The sequence below is a fragment of the Mixophyes fleayi genome, chromosome 1 (assembly GCF_038048845.1).
Source record: "Mixophyes fleayi isolate aMixFle1 chromosome 1, aMixFle1.hap1, whole genome shotgun sequence".
Lineage (NCBI taxonomy): Eukaryota > Metazoa > Chordata > Amphibia > Anura > Limnodynastidae > Mixophyes > Mixophyes fleayi.
Window position 1 is genome coordinate 214,552,751 of NC_134402.1, and position 27,012 is coordinate 214,579,762.

Genomic DNA, 27,012 nt, shown 5'->3' on the forward strand with positions numbered 1-27,012 from the left:
TCACAACATTAGAGTGACTATCATAACATTGATTATCTCGTTATAATGGCACCTGTCGAGGGCTGGGATATATTAGGCAGCAAGTGAACCGTCGGTTCTTGAAGCTAATGTGTTAGAAGCAGGGAAAATGGGGAAACGTAAGGATGTGAGTGACTTTGACAAGAACCAAATTTGGGTCAGAGTATGGCAGGTCTTATGGGGTGTTCCCAGTATGCAGTGGTTTGTACCTACCAAACATGATCCAAGGAATGACAACGAGTCAGTGAACTGGTTATTGGCACCCAGGGTTCATTGATGTACTTGGGGAGCAACTGCATCAGTGAACACAACTTGCTGAAAAAGTTGACCTTGGCTATGACAAAAAAAGGTGTCAGAACACACAATGATTCTCAGTTTGGTGCGTTTGGGGCTACGTACCTGCTGACTGGTCAGAGTGCCCATGCTGGCCTCTGTTCACAGCAGAAAGCACCTTTTTTTAATATAGATGTTGCTGAATGACCCTTTCAAAATTGTCAAGTATTGAAAAATAGAAAACAGTTTAGACCATATAGCGTTTTTTGGGGGGTGTGCAGCTGCACTGGCACTTTCACGCAAACACACTTTTTTTAAATATAGATGTCACTGAATGACCCTTTACAAATTGACAAGTATTGAAAAATAGAAAAAATTAGAATAGAGAAAAGATTCTTTGGACGGAATCTACTGCTGGCCCTCATACACTCAGTTGGGATTGGTGTATAAAGTGAGTAGCTGAAGTATTGTAGGATTATGTTTGGTCAATATATGTGGAGTTTAAATGGGATATATGAGTTTTGCATAGACTGTTCAGTGTAAAGTTTTGCATATACTGTTTTTTAAAGAATACAGTTGAGATCAGAACTTAGTTTGGAAAGATTGCTAAACATAAAAGATTAGTGAAATAGTTGAGATAAAGAAGTTTTGTAGTGCTGTACATGCAGGCTAGTGCTGGATAAATTGAGTGGACAAAATGGCTCCTGTGTGAGCCATGTGAGTTGTGCTTTGTTTAGTTCCAGGCAGTCTGGACTCCATTTTGTACTGTAATGTCTTTGTCTGTCTACTATGTGGTTTATCTTCTCTCGTGCACTCTCTCATGTGCACACACTGTCTTACAATTAACATATATACCCACACTCACACTGAAATTAGAGATAAATACATTTAACAAACACACACAGTGAAATCCGATATACACTATACTTATACACATATAGAAATACCAGAATAACTTAGTAACATAGATAAGAAAGGCACATTTATATATAGATAAAATAGCTGAAACAGGCAATGCATTGTATTTAATGTAAAATGTATTATGCTTTCTACACTATTATATTTGTAAAGACTGGTACTGAAAATACCTATTGTTAAGAAGAATACATACTATCTTAAATAAAATCCTTTCTTGATAGGATATGATATAATATTCATTCTTACCTGTATTATACTGTGGTAATCAGAGTAAATAGAGCGGACATTGAAATAGAATTGTTTTTCTAAGAAATGTGTTTAAACTGGATTTTACCCTTTGTGAGTGATAATGAAGGTAGTTATTAAATGGTCAATACGATATTAGCATTAATAGTATATTTGCCCCATAATTGACCCTCCTCATAACAAAGGGAAATAGCACCTGCTTTAGGGGCAAAATAGATACCCTTTTACACTTTCTATGCACCTCTTTCCCCCTGAACGCTATTTTCAGAGCAGAGCACTGCAGTTAACCTCCTCCCAACACGCTGTCTGTTCTAAAATTGCACTTGAGAAAACGAGGGACAGCTAAATATATAGTATTTTGCATTGTTTAGAAATCCGAAATTGGCGTGTGAAACTGATGAAACTGAGTCATCGGATCTTGTCGGATTTCACCAAATTCGAATTGCTCATCGCTTTTATAGATAGATAGATAGATAGATAGATAGATAGATAGATAGATAGATACACACTCATACATTGGTCGAACTGGAAATTTAGAAGTGACCATATGAAAAAGGTAATGGGAATGTCAGTGAATGGAATTTGAGAGTATCCTTCATTCCAGGTACCCCCCCCACCCCTCTCTCCATTTGAGTGTCGTCTATGTCTCTTACTCCTTTACTCACCCTATCTCCTGTCTATCTCATACTTGCCAACTTTTCCAGGAGATCGGAGTACACATCATGTGACAGAGGGTAGGAGGGGGCGTGATGACGTCATTATGTCATTATAACCCCGCCCCTACCATAAAATACAAAAATTCACGGTATTTGCGAAGATGGATCTGTTGCTGATTACATTATATTTTATAACCTTTCAAAATGTATAACTAAAAAATGTCCACGAGACTAATGTTCTCACTTTAGTATCTTATTGATAAAGATAGATATCGATAGTATAAGTTTCACAATATGAAGGAAGGTGAATGTTAAGTGAGTTCCAGGTTGTAAAAATATCCACTGGTGCTGGTATATCATGGGCTAAAAAGTTGTTAAAGTACACTACAGGATTTCTGCAAGCATACACAGAGGAAAGTAAAGCCTGAGTAATAAAGAACTTGCTTTCTGATAAGATAACACAATCAGCCTGCAGTGAATGTAAATATACTGTACCTCCCAAACAGATGACACAATCAGTGTGCAGAAAAATAAATCCCATATACTTGCAGAAACTCTGTGTTGCTCCTGTATAGATAAAATCAGGTCTAGCTAGCCACTTGTAAACCCACACTCTAGTTGCACAGGTAAAATTAGTTTAGCAGACCAGCTGCAGCAAGATATCGTTCCCACATGGCATTACAACTAGAGATGGACGGGCTCAGTTTCACGAAAACCGAGCCCAACGTGCGCGCCATTTCTGAGCGAGCCGGCTCAGAACTGCCGCGCGTTCAGGCATGGAAACGAGGCAAAACTTCATCATTGTCTCGTCGGATCTCGCGAGATGTGGATTTTTTAAATAACGCCCAAAACGGAGCTCCGTTGCCATTTCACAGAGAGACTGAGAAGGGATAGCAGCGTCTTTGATAGGGTCTAGTGTAGTTAGGCAGGGTTAGTATAGTGATAGTCTCAAGTCACATTGCCTGTGCCAGAGCTCACCCACAATTAGGAGAGGTGTCAGTGGGCTTAGTTTAATAGGCTGGTATTGTGCTTTCTAGTCTCCATTCACAGTGTACTGTTGCAGAGCTCAGTCAGAATTAGGAGAGGTGGCACAGGCCTATGCTTTATAGTTCAATAGGCTGTTATTGTTCTTTCCAGTCTCCATTTACAGTGTACTATGCCAGAGTTTGCCCACAATTAGAAGAGTAGGCATTTTGCATTTCCTTTATAAAAATTGAATAGCCTACTATTGTTCTTTACACTCAAATTGTATTGTGCCACAACTCAGCCACAATTCGGATAGGTGGCATTTTGCATTTTTTTTTTAAAAAATGTAACAGGCTACTATTGTTCTTTACACTCAAATTGTACTGTGCCAGAGCTATGGATTCCCATCAGTCCCCAGGAGACCAGGAGCACCAAGCAGCTGCTGGTACCATCATGAGGATGTTAATAAAAATCCATCTACCTCTACATCATCTGCTAAAGCCTTTCTTAAAGTGCATAGTGTTTGTAAGTCAGGGAAACAAAAATGTAAGAAAACACCTTTTACCTCAGTACAGATAAAATCATTTTTACTCAAGGCCAACTTAAGTGCCGAAAAAAAAAAATTGCCAACATGCCATTCTACACATGCAGTGGTAAGGAAAGATTCAGACCTTCACCTTACTTTAGGAGTGCTAGTTCTGCAAATGTACTTCAGACATCTTCTTCTAAGGTCAGTGATGACGATGGAAGACCTTGTCATTCTGACTACAAAAGTGATGCCCAAATACCTGTGGAGAGTCTTGACTTTTTTGATACAGTACTCACAAAGAAGAAGCCCCCTGGCAGCATATGTTCTGATGTGTGCATGAGCAGACCAAGTGTAGCTGGTGATACCCAAATTGAAGATGCTATTTTGGAATTGCAAGAGGATGAGGGGGATATTTCTGTAGCTGATGACAGCGGTAATGAGGATGTTGATGACGATGATGTTGTTTTTGTAAGTCCTGTACCAGTGGAAGCAGTTTTTGACAATGATAGCAAGAAGTCCATTGTCATGCCTGGTCAGAAGACAAAAAAAATCCACCTCATATGTCTGGAATTATTTTTACCCAAATCCTGACAACAGCTGTGTAGCCATATGTAGCTTTTGTAAATCCACAGTCAGTCGAGGTAGGGACATAAACCATTTAGGAACCTCATCCATGTTAAGCCATTTGAAGAGAGTTCATGGGAAGCTTTTGGGAAAATCTGAAACTTATTCCCACAAAATAACAACAAGCAGTCCAGCATCAGCTAGCTCCCTGCTCTCATCTAGATCACGGCTCCTGCAGTCGACACTGACAATACCATCCTCATCAATATCCTCATAAGCGATCGGAGTTAGTCCTGCATCCAAGCCGCTTAGGCTACATGACTCCTCCCCTAACCATGATTCCTGTGAAGATTTTGTGACCGTTAGGTCTACTGCTGCTGCAAAGCGGATCATAGACGCCATGGCGACTATGCTAGTGTTAGATCTGCGTCCAATTTCCACTATTAACGCAGCTGGTTTTTCACAGTTAATTGAGGTCTTGTGTCCCCGTTACCAAATTCCATTGCGACACCATTTTTCAAGAAAAGCTATTCCTCAACTGTACCAGAACGTTCGTAAAAATTTAATAATTGGGCTACAAAATGCCATTCTACCCACTGTACATTTAACCACAGATATGTGGACAAGTGGAAGTGGGTAAACAAAAGATTATATGACTGTGACAGCCCACTGGGTTGGTGATTCGCCTTCAGAAGCAGGAACAGCAGCAGTATGTACACCACTATGTAACATTTCCCACAGGCAGGCTACTCTTTGTATCACCGGCTTCACTAACAGGCATACAGCTGATAATTTGTTAAGAAAACTAAGGGATGTCATTGATACATGGCTTATGCCCCTTGGACTCTCCCCAGGATATGTCATTTCTGCTAACGCCACCAATATTGTGCGAGCATTACAGTTGGGTGAATTCCATCACATTCCCTGTTTTGCTCACACAATAAACTTGGTAAAGCAGAGCTTCTTGAAAAATAACCATGAGGTGCAGGAGATGTGGCCTGTAAAATTTCAGGACATTTCTGGCATTCTGCCACAGCATGTAGGAGAATGCAACAGCTACAAGAACAATTTAATTTGCCCTGCCATCAACTTAAGCAAGAGGTGTTAACAAATCCACCCTGTACATGCTTCAGAGGATGGAGGAGCAACGCAAAGCCATACAAGCGTATTGCACAAGCCATGACATTGGAAAAGGAGGGGGAATGTATTTCAGTCTTGCATAGTGGAGAATCCTTTCTGTGTTGTGCAAGGTGCTGAAACCATTTGAAGTTGTGAAGTGAGTTGAGACAATGCTAGCTTGAGCCAAGCCATTCCCTTAATTCGACTTTTGGAAAAGCAGCTTGAGAAGCTGAAGGAGGAGATGAAAGAAAACAATTCCGCAAAGTATGTGTTAGCAGTCGCGGCGGTGCTCGCGGCCGCTGGGACTCTCTGGGCTCCCCTGCTGGTGTCTCTGCCGTCGCTATGACGAACGGGACATCACTTCCGGTTTCTGCGCCGCGGCTGCCTGCTCAACAACCGGGACGCTCTGGGCTCTCTGTCGCAGCACCCGGCCAGCTGGTCAATAGGCGGGCGCGCGCGCACAGGGGAAGTTAGGGGGAGAGCCAATCGGAGCTTTCAGGTATTATGGGAGTCACTCTAGGTTGGGGCTAGTTTTATGCAGCTGAGCTCTGCATTTACTTCTGGCCACCAGTACTAGCATTATTTAGGCTGCTCCTGGGGTTACTTGTGGGCTTGATTCTGATTGATCCCTTCTACTATTTAGGGCAGTGAGGACTGAGCCTCACTGCCGGCTATAGCGTCCTGTTTCAGTTCTGCTGCCTGCTACCTTGTCCCTGTGTTTGGTGTTTAACCTAAGATTGATTTCCCGTGTATGACCCTTGCCTGTCTCTGGATTCTGAACCTGTGCTTCTGACCCTGATCTATTGTCTTAACCCGGAATCTGATTCTCTGCTAGTGACCCTGATCTTACGCCTGTCCCTGGATTTCGAACCTTTGCCTGTGACCCCTGACCTTGGTTTGTTCTCTGGTTACGTTGTCTGCTGCCGGCATCGATTCTGGCCTGGACCCCACGCCGCTATCTGTCATAACACTCTATTCCTGGGTTCTCCTTAGCCGGTACACATCTCTCGACCCTCTGTTTGTCTGCAGCCAAGTCTGTCCCCACCACTAGGGGCAACAGTGAACACCAGACTTCAGAGCAGACTCCGGGTTTTGCTGTACCGGATGGAGGGGTTCCTAACAGTATGTTGGCCTTGTAGATCAATTACTTAATTCACTTCGCCATGATCCAAGAGTTGATAAAATCTTGAAGTCGGATCACTATGTTTTGGTGACTGTGCTTAATCCTAGGTTTAAGACCTACGTAGATTCTTTGCTTCCAACTGACCAAGATCTGAAGAGATGCAAGGAGCTCCTGGTCACCAAGTTGACCACTCAAGTGGTCCGTGGCTTGACGGCGTTTCCTCCTTCAGTTTCTCAGGCAGCTGCTGCTCGTAAGAAATTGCACTTTGCAATGAGAAGCAGGGATGACGCAGGTGGCAGACCACAACAGTTTGACATCTGGTCTGGTTTGAAAAATTTTTGCAAAAAAAGTGTGACCTCGGTCATAACTCCATCTGATCCTACTATTAACATGCAAAGGATGGTGGAGGATTATTTTCAAGAGTTCATTGAAATCGACATGTCAGACAGTCCCTTTCCATACTGGGAGGAAAAACAAGCAATTTGGAAACCCATGTACAAACTCGCTTTGCAATACCTAAGCTGCCCACCCTCCAGTGTGTACTCAGAAAGAGTTTTCCGCTCAGGCATTCCCTGCAAAGTAAATTGAGGCATGAATCTCCTCTGCTCATTGCTAATGCAAGCATAGAGCAAAGAAGAACATCCCCTTTGCTCCTTCTTCTGTAGGAATAGGGAAATTTGAAAACTGTGCTGTAAAAGCCATTCAACCAAATTCCAACAGAAAAAAAAGCCCTTCTCCTTACTAAAATAAATGTTGTCATCTGGTCAAATTCCCAAGGCATGTAAAATGGTCAGTTATACCGATCTTCAGTAGTGGTGACAGAAACATTACTCCAAACTATAGGCTTATCTCTTACTGACTATATTACGCAAAGTCATAAGAAAATGTGCTAATTCCCAAATCAACAGCTTTACAAAACAGAACATTTCCTTAGTCCACTTCAATGTGGCTTTTTACCAATCCCTTACACAGTGACAACCCTATTAAATAACTGTTCTGAAATTTATTGTGAAATGGAGCATGCAATGTTGACTGGTACATTATACCTGGATTTCACAAAAGCTGTTGCTACTGCAGACCACATTATGAATGTGAAGCAAACTGATATTCAGGCATAAGAACACATGAATTAAAGTGGTTTGATTACTATTTATTAGGAAGATCCCACATTTTGCAAGCCTCTGACTCCAAATTATTGTTTTCTGTATCTATAAATGTACTTTACTTAATATTCCAAGTTGCACTTATTTTAAGTAGAGATGCTCACTGACCCCCGTGAACTGGTTTTGGTTTTGGATCTGGATTAGCTTCGTGTTTTAGTTTTGGCAAAACCACCCTTGTGTGCTTTGGTTTTGGATTTTTTAGAAAAAATCCTAAAATATGCTCAAATAACACAATTTTGCTCTTTTTTTGTTACTACATTATTATTAATCTCAATAACACTAATTTCAAGTAATTTGCAGTAAATTTTGACCACCTCACAGGTCACAATATTATTTTCATACACTTACGGACAAATACCGCAGCGACCTGGCTGGATGCTAAGCGACAGAGCAATGACACAAATACACGGCAGTTCCTAGCACATCTAGGACACATTGGCACACAGCAGTGGCAGAAAAGAAAAATGGGGGTCCGCCCTCCCTCCCACCCCTCACTATGTTGGATCTTAAAAAGGATTTCAAAACTCGCGAGATCCGAGATCCGATGACGTCACAATGACGTTTTTCCTCGTTTGCTATTCCGAGGGCGCCGACACTCGGCTCGGTAATCGGATGCCCTAAATTCGGGTGTGTTTGGTTCTCGAGGAACCGAGCCTGAGCATCTCTAATTTTAAGATATATGCGACTCGGAATAGTATGCAAAATTAGTATATTTTCATTAGCTAGGCTTAAAGAGTATACTAAGTATTTCCCCCTTTTCTCTCCCCCTTGCTTCACTGGCTCCCCTTTGTGCCTGATTTTGTTTACCCTCCCTTAGGGTGTAAGCTTGTATGAGCAGGGCCCTCTTCCCTCCTGTCTCCATACCTGTTCTCCTGCTCCGTCTTTACTGCATAAGCCTGCCTGGGGTTTATGAAGTATTGGTATTTTTTGTTTATTGTTCTGTACTGTTTCACCCTGTATAGTCTACTGTTTGTACTTTGTACGGTGCTGTGGAAATCTTGTGGCGCCTAATAAATAAACGATAATAATAATAATAAGTAATAAACGTAGTATATGATTTAAGCGTATCCTACACAATGGCCCATAAGGCTGTTAAATAATATAATTTTCATTTTTTTTAAAAAAGCCAGCCTAGGCATATACTGGTAAAATTGGAGGGACAAAGCGCTGGGTCGCTTCTAATTTACCACTACTAGCACTAGGCTTTGCCAGCTAGGGCTGGTGTCACTATTGCAGAGAAAACCATAGAATAGGGCAGTGATGGCTAACCTGCGACACTCCAGGTGTGAAACTACAAGTCCCAGCATGCTTTGCCAGCTATTAGCTTGTTATCTACTGGCAAAGCATGCTGGGGCTTGTAGTTTCACAACACCTGGAGTGTCACAGGTTAGCCATCACTGGAATAGGGTCTGTCTGTCATAGTGCCAAACCAGCCCTAACATGGGGCCTACAAAAAAAGCAGAAACCCCCCACCATTCTGAAAGCACTAGAACTATACCCACATCCTTGAAGCCATTGTTGTGGGTTAATTGTAAAAAAAATATATATATATTTAATTCATCATTTTGGTGCATTACAGGTCCAAGTATGACCAGGGAATCATTAAGTGTTTGGGCATGATGGTGCTTGTAGTACTGTAAATACCAGCATACCCATGACTGCCAAGGATTTCTGGCGCATGGAGAACCACAAACACAAGCATGCCCTGGCACTCACAAACACACTGTTTTAAAAATACTTCCCTCTTTTACAATTTTTATTACTTGAATAGATCAATGTAGGCTTCTATAGTATCCTCTTCTTCTTGACAACCCCCCCCCCCCTCCCCATATGGACAACGCATAATCAGCTCGCTTAGAGCTCCTGTCACAAATGAGCTCTTAGAAGTTATGCAGTCATATTTATAACCAAGGGATTTCACATAACAGGTCCGACTCTACAAGACTCCCTATGGGTATATAATTTATGATACCACCCTTCAAATTCCCCTTAAAAAGCTTCCTACAGTTTACAGTACAATCTGCCATTTAATTTTGCTGTGTAATTTCGAAACACAGCATTGTGGTCTAGCCTGGCTTTCCTGGAGTGTTGCCATGGAGTTCACACTGCCTGTTTGTCCATCAACTACATTTTACACAAATTACAAAATGACCTGAAAAAGTTTCTTATAGCTGAACCTAACAGCACTTGTCACCTGATAGCTACAGAAGCTGGAAAATGGTTCCTAAATTCACTTAGCAATCTGGCTTCTCTTACCCTGTTCCCCATATCTGGGACAACCTACTTGAATCACCTAAATCTGTCACCTGTCTAAAATACTTCAAAGCTTTTGTCATTCGGCTCTATAAACATGGCTGTAAGTGTAATACTTAATGCCTTTTGCAATTTAATTCATACTTGCAAACCTTCCGGTCCCCCGAGATTCATGGCTTTGCACGGCAGCGGTGGGGACTGATGACGCAAAATTCATCATTAAGCTCTGTGTCGATCCGAATGGGTTTCTGCTCTTACAAGAGTCCGCGAGGACTCCCTGAAATACGGGAGCCTCCAGGACATTCTGAGAGAGTAGGCAAGTATGATTAGGTTAGGCCACAATTATGGTGTATATGGTATATATGATGTATGCAGGACATACTTGAAAATAAAAAATGACTTCCTGGTAAAATAATCAATAACTAATATTCCATGCTAGCCAGTGGTATTCCCTTTAGCATTTGCTCTAGCAACCTGGCTGAACAATACAGAAAGCATACACTTCAAATTAGAGATGGGCGGGCTCGGTTCCCCGAGAACCGAACCGCTCGCTCAGATTCCAAATCGAGGCCGAACGTCATTGTGATGTCGTCGGATCTCGGAGCTCGGTTCTCGCGATATTTGAAAATTATAAATACCTGCCACCACAGCAATCCATCGCCATTTGACAGAGGGAGAGAACAGGGTTAGATCACACTGGCTAGATCAGCGCAGGGACAGATCAGTATTTGGACACAGAGCAGGGTGTAGTCACAGGCTGATTAGAGCAGGGACAAAGAAAACAATTCTGATAACAATTCTGATAACAATTCTGATTACAATTCTGATTACAATTCTGATTACAATTCTGAACAATTGATAGAGAAGAGAGGAGGATAGAGGAGTCTTTTTTTTCAATATTTGGCGCTACAAGTGTATTGGGGGTGTCCCTCATTCTTTTGCATTAATATTTCTGGCTGTCAAAAGTACTATTTTTCAGCAGACTAAAAATATAATATTTAGCACTCCAAGGGGGGTATTCAATTGTTCCTCCGGGCGCCGCCGGAACAAGCGCGTTAAAACTATTATCGTTAATACGGTAATTACTCGCTGAATTTTATCTCGCAGCTCCCTGAGCTGCGAGATGAAATTCAGCGAGTAAACTACCGTAATAACGGTTTTTAAGCGCAAGTTTACCGTATAAACGGTAATAGTTTTAACGCGCTCGTTCCGGCGGCTCCCGGAGGAACAATTGAATACCCCCCCAAGTGCTTTTGGAGTGTCCCCCATTCTTTTGCATTAATATTTCTGGTTGTCAAAAGTCTTGTTTGTCAGCAATCTGAAAAATAATTTTTAGCACTCCCAAGTGCTTTTGGGGTGTCCCCCATTCTTTTGCATTAATATTTCTGGCTGTCAAAAGTACTATTTTTCAGCAGACTAAAAATATAATATTTAGCACTCCAAGTGCTTTTGGGGTGTCCCCCATTCGTTTGCATTCATATTTCTGGCTGTCAAAAGTCCTGTTTGTCAGCAGTCTGAAAAATAATTTTTAGCACTCTCAAGTGCTTTTGGGGTGTCCCCCATTCCTTTGCATTAATATTTCTGGCTGTCAAAAGTACTATTTTTCAGCAGTCTCAAAAAATAATATTTAGCACTACAAGTGCTTTGGGCTCATAATGGATTCAAAGCAGTCCACATATGAGCAGAATGAGCAACCAGGTTCTGTCACCAGTGCTGATGGTAGTGTTCCCAGTACGTCATCTGGGCAAGGCGATGTCAAACTACACAGTCTTTTGAAATCAGTCCAAAAAAACACACACCCAAAAAAAGTTTACCGTGTTGAAGGGAAAAAGAAGTGTAACTGAGGAAAAGTAAGTGCCAATAAAAAAAAATTGCCAACATGCCATTCTACACACGCAGTGGCAAAGAGAGAATGAGGCCTTCAACTTTTGCTATTAGTGGCAGATCCCAAAAAGTTACCGAGCCTACAATTGGTGCACAACCTCTGTTACGCGTCAAAGCCGACCTGCAAGATAACAGTAAGGCATTAGAGGATAATGTTTGCTCTGATTCAGAAATGACACCAATCCCTGTGGAGAGTCTATCCAACAGTGGGATGTCTAATCGTGAGCATTCTGCTGATGTGTGCCTTAATAGCCCGAGTGTAGCCGGTGATACACAAATTGGAATTAGAAGAGGATAAGGGGGAGATTTGTGTAGGCGACGAGGGCGCTAATGAGGATGTTAATGAGGATGAGGTTGTTTGTGTAAGTTCTGCACCAGTGGCAGCAGTTCTGGCACGTGACAAGAAAAAGGCCATTGTCATGACTGGGCATAAAACAAAAAAATCCACTTCATATGTGTGGAATTATTTCTACCCAAATCCAGACATTAATTGTATAGCCATTTGTAGTGTATGTCAAGCCACAGTCAGTCAAAGGAGGAACCTTAACCATCTTGGAACCTCGTCTATGTTACGCCATTTAATGAGAGTTCATGGCAAAGTGTTGGGAAAAGCTGAAAGTTCTTCACAAAAAATTACAAGCACTCCATCATCACCCTCCGCTCACCGATATCCCGACGGCTACAAAATACACCCACCACACCATCCTCATCAATATCCTCAGTAGCGCTCGGAGTTAGCCCGGCATCCCACTTATTAAGGTTGGATGACTCCTGCACTATTATTGATTCCTTTGCAGAAAGGGTTAGTCCCACTACTGCTGCTACTGCTGCTGCTGCTGTTGCTGCTGCTGGGGGTGAATCGTCATCCCAGAGGCAGGTCAAGAAAATGAGCAGTCCTACATTTCAGCAATTAACTGTGAAACAATCATTTGCTAGGGGAAGCAAATATGACAGCAGTCACCCAGTCGCTAAGTGGATCACAGACGCCATGGCTGCAATGTTAGTGTTAGATCTGCGTCCAATCTCCACAATAAACGCAGCTGGTTTTTCACAGTTAATTGAGGTTTTGTGTCCGCGTTACAGAATTCCATTGCGACACTATTTCTCCCGTAAAGCAATTCCAAAACTATACCAAAGACTGTGTACAAATGTAGAGATTGCGCTGAAAAATGCCATTCTGCCCACTGTCCACTTAACCACAGATATGTGGACAAGTGGAAGTGGGCAAACCAAAGACTATATTGTGACAGTCCACTGGGTTGGTCATTCGCCTTCACCAGCAGGAACAGCAACAGCATGTACACCACTACATAACATTTGTCACAGGCAGGCCACTCTTTGTATCACCGGCTTCACTAACAGGCATACAGCTGACAATTTGTTACGCAAACTGAGAGATGTTATTGATACATGGCTTTTACCACTTGGACTCTCCCCAGCGTATGTCATTTCTGATAACGCCAACAATATAGTGCGAGCATTACAGCTGGGTGATTTCCAACACATTCCCTGTTTTGCTCACACCATCAACTTGGTGGTGCAGAGCTTCCTACAAAATAACCGTGAGGTGCAGGAGATGCTTTCGGTGGCCCGTAAAATTTCAGGCCATTTCAGGCATTCAGCCACAGCATGTAGGAGATTACAGCAGCTCCAAGAGCAGTTTAACTTGCCCTGCCACCAACTTAAGCAAGAGGGGGTAACTAGGTGAAATTCCACTCTGTACATGCTTCAGAGGATGGAGGAACAGCGCAAAGCCATCCAAGCATATTGCACAGGCCATGACATTGGGAAAGGAGGGGGAATGTATTTCACTCTTCCACAGTGGGGAATCCTTTCAGTGCTGTGCAAGGTGCTGAAACCATTTGAAGTTGTGACGTGTGAGGTGAGTGCAGACTCTGCTAGTTTGACCCAAGTCATTCCTTTAATTAGACTATTGGAAAAGCAGCTTGAGAAAATGAAGGAGGAGCTGAAAGCAAGCAATTCAGCAAAGTATGTTGGCCTTGTCGATTAAGTACTTCATTCGCTTCACAATGATCCTTGAGTTATTAAGATCTTGAACTCGGATCAGTACGTTTTGGCCACTGTGCTTGATCCAAGGTTTAAGACCTACATTGAGTCTTTACTTGTAAATGAACGAGATGTGAACTTTTGCAAGTAGCTATTGCTCAGCAAGTTGGCCGCTGAACTGGGGCTCGGCTTGACGACGTGTCCTCCTTCACTTTCTCAAGCTGCTGCTGCTCATAAAAAATTTAATTTCCCAAAAAGAAACAGGGAAGGCGCAGGGGGCAGACCGGAACAATTTAACATCTGGGCTGGTTTGAAGGATTTTTCGAAAAAATGTGTCACTTTGCCCATAACTCCATCCAATACGAGTATTAACATGCAACGGATGGTGGAGGATTACTTTCAAGAGGTAGTTGATATGGAAATGTCAGACAGTCCCTTTCCTTACTGGGAAGAAAAGCAGGCCATCTGGAAACCCATGTACAAACTTGCTTTGCAATACTTAAGCTGCCCACCCTCCAGTGTGTACTCTGAACGAGTGTTCAGCACAGCAGGGAACTTAGTCAGTGATCGCCGTAGGCGGTTACTTCCCAAAAATGTGGAGAAAATTATGTTTATAAAAATGAACTACATCTTCCACGAGGAAGGCCTTCACCATCCAAGACATCCAAGCACTGACTGTTCTCTAATGGCGGATTCAAGCGGCGATTAATTGATAGTCTGTGATGATGACGTACACACTGATGAGGGTGAGGATGAAGCTGAAGATGATGACGATAACATCTTTTTAAAACTTTCTATGTAAGTGTAGAGTGCAATCTACCCCCAAAGAGGAAAGGGACTTGTGGCATTTCCACATCACGTACTGTCTTGAAAGGCTGCTGTTTGGGCAATTTATCCTTAAGGGTAGGGTGTCATAGACAGAGTGACCCCAAACTGGCTTTGTCCATTTCTCTTAATATTGTACAGTCTATAACGGCTGATTTTTTAGTATTTTCGACAAGTGGAAGGGGGCTAGAGAGCCAGAAACCAAACTGGCTTTGTCCATTTAAGTCAATATTGTACAGTCTATAACGGCTGAATTTTTTTGTATTTTCGACAAGTGGAGGGGGGCCTATAGAGCCAGAAACAAAACTGGCTTTCTCCATTTCAATTAATATTGTACAGTCTATAACGGCTGAATTGTTTTCTATTTTCGACAAGTGGAGGGGGGCCCAGAGAGCCAGAAATCAAACTGGCTTTGTCCATTTCAATTAATATTGTACAGTCTATAACGGCTGAATTTTTGGGTTTTTTAAACAAGTGGAGGGGGGCCTATAGAGACAGAAAGCAAACTGCCTATTTCCATTTCTTTACATATTTAACTATAAGTGTAGGGTGTAATATACATCCAAAGACGATGGCTGCATTGCCAATATACATAGATGTAGAGGAAGACAATCTGTTTTGTGTGTAGAATAAATGAAGGCCTACCTACCAGGAATGAAACTGTTTTTTGGATGATTTATTACCTCTACAAATAGATTACTTATCTATGAAACAGTTGGAGCACTAAATTGGGTTATTTTAGGCCCAAAAACATTGATTTTCCAACAAAATAGCCAAATAAAACCAAACAAAACCAAAACCAAAACCAAAACACTCAATGGCGGCTTTGCAAAACCAAAACCAAAACACAACGGTAATCCAGATCCAAAACCGAATCCAAAACCAAAACACGGGGGTCAGTGACCATCTCTACTTTTTTTTCTCTTCTATACTTCAACTTATTTGCCAAAATACATTTTATGTAGAAGGGAGCTGTGAGAGTGTGTGCAGGCTCAGTGTGCTTGGACTGGGCATGCAGGGAATTAAGTGACATCATATGGAGGATCGAGGTAGACTGTGCAGAGTTGGACCAATAATAGCAACCAGCAGGGAGTGAAATAACCTTTCTTTTCATCAGCAAACGTGAGTAATGAAAAGTAATCATTATTAAAGATTAAAGCTATGTACAACATTGTTTGCACTCTGTTTTATGTAAGGATTTAATTAAAAGTTAATATTTTTTGGTATAACATTGTCTGCACTATCTTTTCTAGTAGGTATTAAAAGTTAATATAATCTATGCTTTAAAAACAATACAAAAAAAAGTAGTGCTATGGATTGTTTCACGGAGGGGGGTCCCAAACCAGTATCTTGCCTAGGGCCCTATGAGGTCTAAATTCAGCACCATGAGTAAGGTATTTGCGCAATAGAACTCTCTGAAGATGGATTTAATAATGCTTTTTCCCAGACTAGAACAAATTGAAACAAATAGTTTCCGGATTGAGGGTTCAGCACATCCCACTTAGTCACAATTTGGTATTCACCTCTTTCTCTTCCCTAGGAATGAAAACATCAGGAGTTGTGGAGATGCCAGCGACATGGTAAGTAGTTCTCCACAGGTGGATGAGTCGAAACGCATCTACAGCAGCAGTAATTGTAGAAATATAATTATTATTGACATACTATTTAAGCATTTTAGTTGATAAGGGTACTTTTACATACCTCTCAGCACTTCAAGTAGTCAAAGAGGGAAACTTGAGATTTGTATAAATAGACAAGCTTTTACATTCCAACTATACACTTATGGTAACACCTTAGCATAATTTTAGATACAGTTTAATGCAAATCACAACTTGGGTATGCACCCTCTCAGAGGTGCATATACTAACACAAAGTAAGAAGTTGTAAGAGAGGAGGAGATACGACCCTCATTAAGAGTTTCTGATTTAGAGCCACAGAGAGTAATATAAGACATCTGAGGCTAATTCCACCCTGCCAAAATCCTCTACTTGCTTGGTTTTCAGATTTGTTCAGGTCCGATTTGTAAGGGTACTGTCGAAGTCAAATAATTGGATGAAGTAAATCAAATTGATTAATGTCGTTTTACCATGCAATTGTGATTAGTACATCATGTGTTATGACGCAATCACATTTGTGCAGTTACATCTGTACTTTAAAATATCATCATTTAATTCCTTATCATTGCGATAAGAAATGAAAGATCGTGACTATTTATGAAAATTCTTCTTTTACATTGAGTGCCAAAGTCCAACTAACACAGAGATTTTCGTTTTCCATCTAGGTCCGGAGACTTATGTGATATATAATATATACTCTATTTTATTTATTCGCTCACCGTAGGGCTCTTAGTATTATATGTTACGGATCAGTGAATTCACAATTATTAAAGCATATAACTATGTGATATGCAATAATCCCACAGGTATTTTCATTGGAGATTGCAGGTTTGTGACACGACAGTATGATAATAAAACTAGTGGGTTCTTATGCTTTAAATAAACCACTATTGATAACCAATTGAGGAGACATATTATAAGCTATACTAACAGTTCTGATTCAACTGTTTTATATTACTCTGCACCAAGGACAGCAAGTGGACATTTATAGTTTGATACAAGATGCTATTTTACACTGTTTATTGTATTCTTTTTTAAAAGAACATACTACATTATATGTTCACACGTGAATTTTGTTTAGATTTTTATTTTTTGGTTTGGATAGGATCTATTATGTTTATCTACTGCTGATAAGAGAGTGATATTTCTGAGCACTCATTAGGTGTTTAGACTCACCTAGGAGTCAGATAGGGTGATATATAGCATATTTGTATGTATTTTTTTTTACCAAAAGTCCTATATGTTGCAATTATTATATTTCTTAATAAAGTAGAATTTGGATAGCATTGGTGAGTCTTCTGAGACTTTATTATAAATATTAATATCAGTTTATCATGTATACTTTTGGTGGAATAGCACTGTATTCTTTCTTGTTATGGTTTATGTTACTGTATGGGATTGCAGCATCCTTTATACCACTGCTTTACCAATATGCACAATATCATTTTTTCATTATTATTTATTAATATTTTTTATTATTTTATTTATCATGAGTGCCACTTTCATAGTTTTTTTTTTGTTGTTGTTGTATCCATTTAATATACTAGCAGAATACCCGGCGTTCCCCTTGATTTAAAGAATGTTTATTTACAAAAATCAATCTAAATATTAAACATACATGTAAATATCATGTTAAAATTGGACCAGTAGAAGGTGAAAAGTGGAAATGTCAAACTGTATTTGAACTGTATATGATGGAACGAACCGATAAACAATTATTTCAAAACAGCTTGATAAACTATATTTCTCGTTTCTTCATTTGGGGCAAATACATATAAATTTCTTGATGATCCAACTCTTGAGCACACATCGTAAAATTGTGCATGAGAAAAGCAAGGTGATTCCAAGTTGACCCTAGCTACATATAAAGATTGTCCTTGGGCCTTATTGATAAACATGGCAAAAGCTAAACGAACTGGAAATTGTAGACGCTTAAATTGAAATGGCATATCAGATGGAATGAGAGGTATGCGTGGAATGAAAGCATTGTCACCTTTTGCACAGCCTGTCAAAATAGTTGCTTCAATGACATGATAATTGAGCTTTTGGACTACTAATCTTGTACCGTTACAAAGTCTTGGAGGATTTAAATTTCTGAGAAGCATAATGGGTGATCCAATCTTCAGTACCAGGTTTTGCGGTGGCATTCCGGGAGGTTGTAAAGAGTTTAAAAATTCAGTAGGATAGTGCACAGCCTTATTTTCTTCAACAACGGTATCTATTGATTTGTATAATATGGCTTCTCCAGGCAACTCTTCTTGAATCTTTAAGTTGATGTTGTTTACACAATTATTTTAGTTACTGGATGAAGCGGCATTAAACCATTCTCAATATTTAACAAATGATCAGCAAACTGACCGTCCATTGTGTTGCCATGCAGAGAAACTCTCATATTTGTGGTTAGTCGCAAAGTGCGAACATGCCTCCAAAGATGTGATGATTTAAGGCATGCATTAATTTCATCCGCCATTGTTCCTTTTGGAATGACCGGCAATGTTTGTCGAAAATCTGTAGCCAATACAACAGTGACTCCACCCATTAGTAAATCATTGCCTCTTAAAAATTGAAGTGTTTGATTGAGGGCCTGTAAAGCATTTTTGTGTGACATGGTGCATTCATCCCATAAATGACTTGACATTCCTGCAGAATCTGAGCTTTTTCTGTTCGTTTAGTGATATTGCAGACGGGAGTTTCACTTCGGGCCAGATTAAGCGGTAACTTGAAAGCTGAATGTGCTGTTCTTCCACCAGGGAGCAAAGTTGCAGCAATTTCAGAAGAGGCCACAGCAATAGCTATCTTGGAATGTACTCGAATTTTAGCAAGTAACAACTTGATGAGAAACGTCTTACCTGTTCTTCCGGGTGCATACAGAAAAAATATATTTCCCCTTTTTTTTGTAACTTCTTCCAAAACATTGTTCCAGACATTCCAGCGTTATGGTCGTTTTCGATGATTTTTAGGTGTTACCCCCCTTGCCACCCCCACCCTTAGGAGTGCTAGGGGTGTCTTGCCCCCACAATATTTGTTGTCAGACTGTAAGTCATATGTGTACCAGGTTTGGTGTAAATTGTTCCATACATTCCAGAGTTATGGTCATTTTGGATGATTTTTAGGTGTTACCCCCCTCGCCACCCCCACCCTTAGGAGTGCTAGGGGTGTCTTGCCCCCACAATATTTGTTGTCAGACTGTAAGTCATATGTGTAGCAGGTTTGGTGTAAATTGTTCCAGTCATTCCAGAGTTATGGTTGTTTTCGATGATTTTTAGGTGTTACCCCCCCTTGCAACAGAGCCGTAACGAGGCCGGTGCGGGCGGTGCCACCGCCCCGGGCGCAGTCCCAGGGGGCGCAGTGGCCGCCCGCACCGACTTCTGTGTGAGGAGTGAAAAGAAAAAAAAAAATTAAACAGACCTCAGATTCAGACTGCCGGCCGCCCGGCGCATCCAAGATGGCGGCCGGCACCCGGCTCCACCCCCTTCTGAACTCTGCCCTCTGCCTCAGCGTCTGATGTCATGACGTTGCTAGGCAGCAGAGGAGCAGAGAAGCAGAGAGGAGCCAGGCAGCGACGGCTGGACAGGAGGTAAGTTTCAAAGCAGGGGAAGGGGGATGTAAGCTTCAATTATGGAGGAGATGTAAGCTGCAATTATGGAGGAGATGTAAGCTGCAATTATGGAGGAGATGTAAGCTGCAATTATGGAGGGGAGGGGGGGATGCTGCTATGCTTTATGAGGGATGGGGTGGTATGCTGCCATAATGTGTGAGGGAAGGGGGGTATGTATTAATATAATGTGTGATATGAGGGTAGGGAGGTTGGGTGTCTTAGTACATGGGTGGGAGTTAGGCTATTAATTTAATGGTGACGTTTAGGTGGGGGCTAATTATTTAATGGGTACTAGTTTATTTGTGAGGTGCTGGTGGGTCAATTTAATTTATTGATGGGGCTTTTTAATTTAATGGTGGGGTCTATTAATTTCAGGTGAGGTATTTATCTGTATTGCAGTCACAAGAATGCTCTCTGTATAGTATGGCGGTCATAGGAATGCTCTCTGTATTGTATGGTGGTCATTGGAATGCTCTCTGTAAGGTATGGTGGTCATAGAAATGCTCTCTGTATAGTATGGTGGTCATAGGAATGCTCTCTGTATAGTATGGCGGTCATAGGAATGCTCTCTGTATAGTATGGTGGTCATTGGAATGCTCTCTGTAAGGTATGGCGGTCATAGGAATGCTCTCTGTATAGTATGACGGTCATAGGAATGCTCTCTGTATAGTATGACGGTCATAGGAATGCTCTCTGTATAGTATGACGGTCATAGGAATGCTCTCTGTATAGTATGGAGGTCACAGGAATGCTCTCTGTATAGTATGGAGGTCACAGGAATGCTCTCTGTATAGTATGGAGGTCATAGGAATGCTCTCTGTATAGTATGGAGGTCACAGGAATGCTCTCTGTATAGTATGGAGGTCACAGGAATGCTCTCTGTATAGTATGGCGGTCACAGGAATGCTCTCTGTATAGTATGGAGGTCACAGGAATGCTCTCTGTAAGGTATGGCGGTCACAGGAATGCTCTCTGTAAGGTATGGCGGACACTAGGAGGCTCTTTATATTGTATGTGTGTGTGTACATGTGTGTGTATATATATATATATTTTTTATGTAAGTGCACATCCACATTATTTATGTAATAAATGTATTGCTATACAGCATTACACTATGTGAGTTTCTTCCTCTCCATTATCCTGAATACTACTGATTGTATGAAGCATCTGCTATTCCCATGGGGTAATAAGGCTCAACTTGATTGGTGAAGATACCGGTTATACCTACAGATAAGCTTTAAAGATCTTTTATCTGGTACGCATATTATATTGGCACGGCGCTGGTGTTCTAGAGTGGTTCCTCATTTCCTTCTTCCTGTTGATCCACTATTATTACCTGAGTGTCTATACCTATTTAGTGGTTAAGATTCTGACTTTTGGTATACCTTTCTGTATTTTTATATACAGTATTATACTATTTGGCGCCCCCTCCCATTTGTTTTGTGTTATATATATATATATATATATATTATATTTAGTGTGATGGTGACAAGGGGGCACAATGATAGAGATTGCTCCATGGCACGGTGTGATAAAGGAGAAACTGTTATGGAGAGCACAGTGGGATGAAGGGGCAGTGTGATACAGATGGTACCATTACATTTATGTTTTAATTTGTTTCAGTGAGTTTTATTTCAATAACCAATTAATTTTTTTATACAGCTAGCATGTGATAGCTGCATTTAAAGTACTTTGATTCTATGGAGGCTTATTACATAAAGATCCTTACAAAGCCAGACCAAGAATAATGGAGAGGGAGGGGGTTTCAGTGCGGTCTAGAACTTGTAAAGTGCTAGCCACGCCCCCACAGTAGGTTGACCACACCCACCCGACAATTGACACTCCCACTTAGATGGGGGGCGCCGATTCCCTGTCTCGCCCAGGGCACTAAAATGGCTAGTTACGGCACTGCCTTGCAACCCCCACCCCGTAATGAATTTCAATTTTAAATTTCTTTAGTTGCCTCCGTCATGTTTTAATACACTCGTATGCAAAATTTCATGATCTTCGCTTGAAAAATGTGGATTTGTATAGAAAGACAGACAGAAGGACAGAAGGACAGAAGGACAAATTTTCTCTTTTATATATTAGAATAACTATTTTGATCCAAACAGCCACTACATTAAATCAATAGTATTCTTTTTTAATGAATAAACTTAAAAAATTAAAGGTCTCATTATCTCAACTTAAATTTATAGGCCCCACTATTAAGTTATATAGCCTCACCATCACTCCACAAATAAATTGATAGCACCCACCATTAAATAATAAGCTCGGATCCACAGTCCACCATTAAATAGCCTACCTACCACCAAATTACAGTAAAGACCCGTCCAAACCTGGGAATAAATTAATAGCAGCACGGTGGCTAAGTGGTTAGCTCTTCTGCATCACAGTGCTGGGATCATGAATTCAATTCCTGACCATGGCCTTATCTGTGTGGAGTTTGTATGTCCTCCCCGTGTTTGCGTGGGTTTCCTCCGGGTGCTCCGGTTTCCTCCCACACTCCAAAAACATACAAGTAGGTTAATTGGCTGCTATCAAAATTGACCCTAGTCTCTCTCTGTCTGTCTGTCTGTCTGTCTGTGTATGTTAGGGAATTTAGACTGTAAGCTCCAATGGGGCAGGGACTGATGTGAATGAGTTCTCTGTACAGCGCTGCGGAATCAGGGGCGCTATATAAATAAATGGTGATGATGATAGCATTTCCGTTTAATATATATACCTATTTCCCGCAAACATCACTGCCTTTAAATATTTCCTATTCATATTTAATAAATAGACCTAATTCTCCCCAAACAGCCACATATTCAAATAATAACCCCCACTTGAGCATTAAATTTAAGGTCCCGTAACCCCATCTTAAATTAATAGGCCCCACTATTAAATTAAATAGCCATACCACTAAATTAAATTGCCCCAACATCACCCCACAAATAAAAGAACACCAATTAAGTAATTAGCCCCCACCTACACTCCTCCATTCGATAAGACCAACATCTCCCGTCCTTCACACTTACCTTGTTCCATCCACACTGTGTTGGAATGACACATTCTTCTGTCTGTTTCTCTTGCTGCTCAGCACACACGGGACTGCGCCTTTCATTTAGTGCACGTCCCATGTGACATCCGTTTCTTACAGGGATAGCAGGAGACCACGCATAGGGGGAGGGTCAGATCATAAGATCCGCAGCCAATGAAGGAACGTGGCTGCTTCCAGGAAAAAGTGCCAGCCACCAAGTACTACACTATCCCCCAGCTGGCACCCTTTTAGAGTACCTGGCCCAGGGGACCCCTGGCAGAGGGGGGCCAAGGGCAAGTGCTCCCAGTGCCTCCACCCCGCCCTGTCCGCACTGACTTCCTTGCAGGGCAATGTGGTTTGGCTTTTTCCAGAGCATGATATGTGTATGTTTTATATATATAAAATATCAGTTATACATTACATACATAATTTGCTTTAGCAGATTATGTATATATATATATATATATATATATATATATATATATATATATATATATCATTCATCACGCATATTATGAATTTTCCTTTCCCATGCAAAGTATTTAGACATTCTTATAGATATGAGCGATTTGAACTTTGAGAAATCTGACAGATCTGAGATTTGGAGTACCAAGTAGAACCAAGGCAAGATTCTTTGCGCCAAAATCGGCTCTGAAAACAAGGCAAAACTTAATTTCTGGGGAAATATCAATGTAAAACTCGCTAGAGTTTTGGATCAATAACTTCTACATATATATATATATATATATATATATATATATATATATATAGCCCTCTCTCTGTTCTCATCTGCCATTTTAGAACAGACAGCGTGTAGTGAGGAAGGTGGCTTGCAGGCTGTGCTCCTAAAATAACTAGAGTAACCAGAGTGTTAGGCAGGGTGAAATAGGGAATTTTACATAAAAATCTATGACTGTCATTATTTATAATGCAGGTTATTTCTGTAGCGATCAGTCATGTAGAATAGTTTGCTGATCGATTGGGTGTCAGTCTATCAGAGCATTTAGAGTACTGGCTACTGTGTATGTGTATAGTATTATATATAAAACCGGGTACTGTTGCTGTATGACTCTGAGAAGCACCCGCCAAATAACTAATATATTTCTTTCTTCTAAAATCTAAAGTTATTTCTCTTCTGTACTCAAAGCAAATTTTGTCAGGGGCAGGCAGTGACATCGTTATTAAGTGGGCAAAATACAGGGTGTTGTGCTTTAGTGTGAGTAGCAGGGTGTTAATTTATTTGACTCTGAGCAGCACAAAAAAATATAAAAATTGTTTGTTGTTTAGAAATAAGACATAATTATTAAACTGCTGAGTAATTTTGCTTCTACTCTGTCACTAATTTTAGACTGCCAGTTCGCTGCAGACTTTGGCCAAAATTGGTGAAATTTGGACAGTGTTGAAGAGATCGTTAGAAAATACACAGTAAATGAATGTTATTGGTATACATGGTAATATAGGAGCAGAAACAGCTCAAAATCACATAATTTTACTTATTTTTCACAATTTCAATTTTCAAGGTTTTTTGTGAAAAACATGAAGACATTTTAGAACCAAAACCACATCTAAAACCAAAACATGGAGGTCAACACACATCTCTACATTTTTCTTTGAAACTGTACAGTGGTAGGCAATCTGTGGCTTGTCAATTGTTGTGTAACATGCAGTCTGTAGCATACCTACTTCTATTAAACAGCATTCCTCAGTAAGCATTTTTCATCATTGTCCCTAGCAAGTGCTTAGTTAGTACTCAAATCCTCAATCAATCATGAACCATATTATGACAGCTCGGTAGATCTGTGTAAAAATCAGCTAGACTTACCATGTCACAGAAGCTGCAGGGTCACTCCAGTATGTGATAAAAGTTTCGTTGCAAATGAGGAACAAGCAATCTTCCATACAAGACACTGGAATTTTGTAATATCTTTAATTTGTGGGCTGGTTCTAAAACAAAGGAAACTGTCATACTATTTCAACATAATGTGTAATTTCAGGAAGTGAGTGGTTAATATCTGAATGTTTAGTCTAGGCTTTGGTGACTTGAATTGCAAATAAGGACATTGATGGCTTTTTCCTCTTAAAGATCCACTGTCAGTAATTTACACGTAATATTTTTTACGATTATACATAGTTTTAGGTAGGGTATACCTGCAAGTCTCATGTATTTTATATTTGGCATAAATGTCTAGTTTTATTGCTGCAACAACTGCAAACTCTTGAGTACAGCTCTCTCTGTGCCTATTCCTGGTTTTTTTTCACTCAGTGTTTTAGAAACCACCCTAACTGGCTGCCTAGGATCATTCAATGGTAGCCCTGACTGTACCTCAGTAGCCTTAACAAAGATTACATTTGTCATTCATTATCTATTGCTAAAAGCAGCAATCACACTTAGATATTTTCTTTCTTTAAATAACAAGTTAAGTAGATTTTTTGCTGTCCTTTTACAAATCATTATATACGCAAGGGGAACCATCATGTCTGCCTGACAAACACATACACACAGGCTTACAGCTCTCTACATGTTATATGATGCAGGAGGACAAGGAGGGGAGGATTTTACAGTGCATAGTGCAGACAGAGCTCAAATGTAACATTATAAAGCTTCTCTGCTCACAACATTATGTGCCATGTGACTGTGGTTGCCATGGTAATCACATAATACTGTGTAAAATTATAAAATTTTAATAGCAGCCTGAAACCAGGGATTTTTTTTCCATTAGTTTACTGCTTTAATAAGTTAGAAGCATTGAAGTTCTGCAGCATTTAAATAAAAGTGTCAAGTGGCTTATCCCTTTTTCCTGGTATGAATGTGAGTTATAACAAGTTATTTGTAGAGAGTTGGCTGTGGGTTTCCTGAGTCAACCCGTGGTGGGCCTTGCAAAGATCTTCACTCTGAAGAGAGAACACAAGTCTGGTGGCCACACTATGTTTGAGAAATTGTGAAAGAGGAAAGATTACCTTAGAAATTAGATTTACCACCTCTCTCTCCAGCAGGTGCACTGAAGTACACGGTGGCACAGGCTTTACATAAGCATTTAACAAAACATGTCACTAACCCTTTTGCTGTCAGAAATCCATGCCGAAATTGTACCTTAGTTATTCTGTAGTCAAGTAAAAGTAAAATGCTTATCAATCAATGGTCAAATTAATAAAATGTGCTTGTTTTGCTACTTTGACATTATTATTAATATATCTATTAATATTATATTACTCTCTCTCTCTCTCTCTGTGTATATATATATATATATATATATATATATATATATATATATATATATATATATATATTTATTTATTCCTCTAGAATGTAATCTCTCATGGGCAAGGTCCTCTCTACCTATTGTCTCATGCCTGTCTACTGTCTGACTCCCTCATACGTCCTGTCATGTCTTTTACAACACTCTGTGTGAGTCCCCATGGCACTACTCACACTCATCTGTGCTACTTATGTGTTACCTCATCTATTTGTGACATGTTTTTGTTACTGTATCTGGCACCACAGAATCTGTGGCACCTTATCAATTAATAAATAATAGGAACAAAAGGAATGTCACAGACCTATAAGAGGGGAATTACATACAGCAGTGCTCCTGGATCAAAGATACACAAGTAAAGAACATATGTGTGACAATATAATAGTATAGAGTGTCATATAACTTACATATTTTGAAGAGGTTCAGAAGCATCTTTTTCCACAGCTAACAGCAAGCTGACAGGTTGTGTCTGCAGTGAGAGTAGTCAAGCAGAACAGCTGCAGACAACTTCTTTTTAAAAGGCTAGGTGGGAGTGTAACCTGTGCATCAAGCGAGGGCTGTGTAAGGAATGTAAAGTATTTAAACCTTTTTTTGTTGTTGTTCATTGGTCAATGTGCCTGATGCCGAATAAGTTGGTTGATGATAGGGAGCTGGTCTGTGTTAATTTAGCTTTAGCATTAGGGTCACAAACAAGTGTGTGGTACATTCTGTTATGAGTTACTTTACCATCCTGACAAATAAAGCAAGTACAAAGCAAGATATTGCTCATGTATGCATCAACAGAAAGGTTCCCATGCCACAAGTGGTGTCAGTAGGATGCTTGGAAAAGCAAGTTTCCTTTACCCAACCCGCACATACATTAACACAAAGGCAGTTTTAAGAGCCCTCATGAATGTGGCCGCAGCACAGCAAGAGCAGTAAGCTCAGGTGCTGTGAGTTGCGGAGGCACCAGAGGAAAACACTAGGCTCTTATGGGAA

General features: G+C 40.5%; 1 protein-coding gene across 2 annotated transcripts in view; it reads right to left on the reverse strand.

The window, feature by feature from the left end:
* The window catches only part of LOC142149640 (FYN-binding protein 1-like), a 143,330-nt gene extending 118,648 nt beyond the window's left edge, over positions 1 to 24,682 (reverse strand). Inside the window, exon 1 of one of the 2 annotated variants that reach the window (XM_075204960.1) lies at positions 24,603 to 24,682. In XM_075204960.1, the coding sequence (XP_075061061.1) occupies positions 24,603 to 24,605 (3 nt within the window). In that variant the 5' untranslated portion in view covers positions 24,606 to 24,682. The remainder of the gene's footprint in view (positions 1 to 24,602) is intronic. The other variant, XM_075204966.1, reaches the window with a different exon arrangement.
* Between the last annotated feature and the right edge of the window lie 2,330 nt (positions 24,683 to 27,012).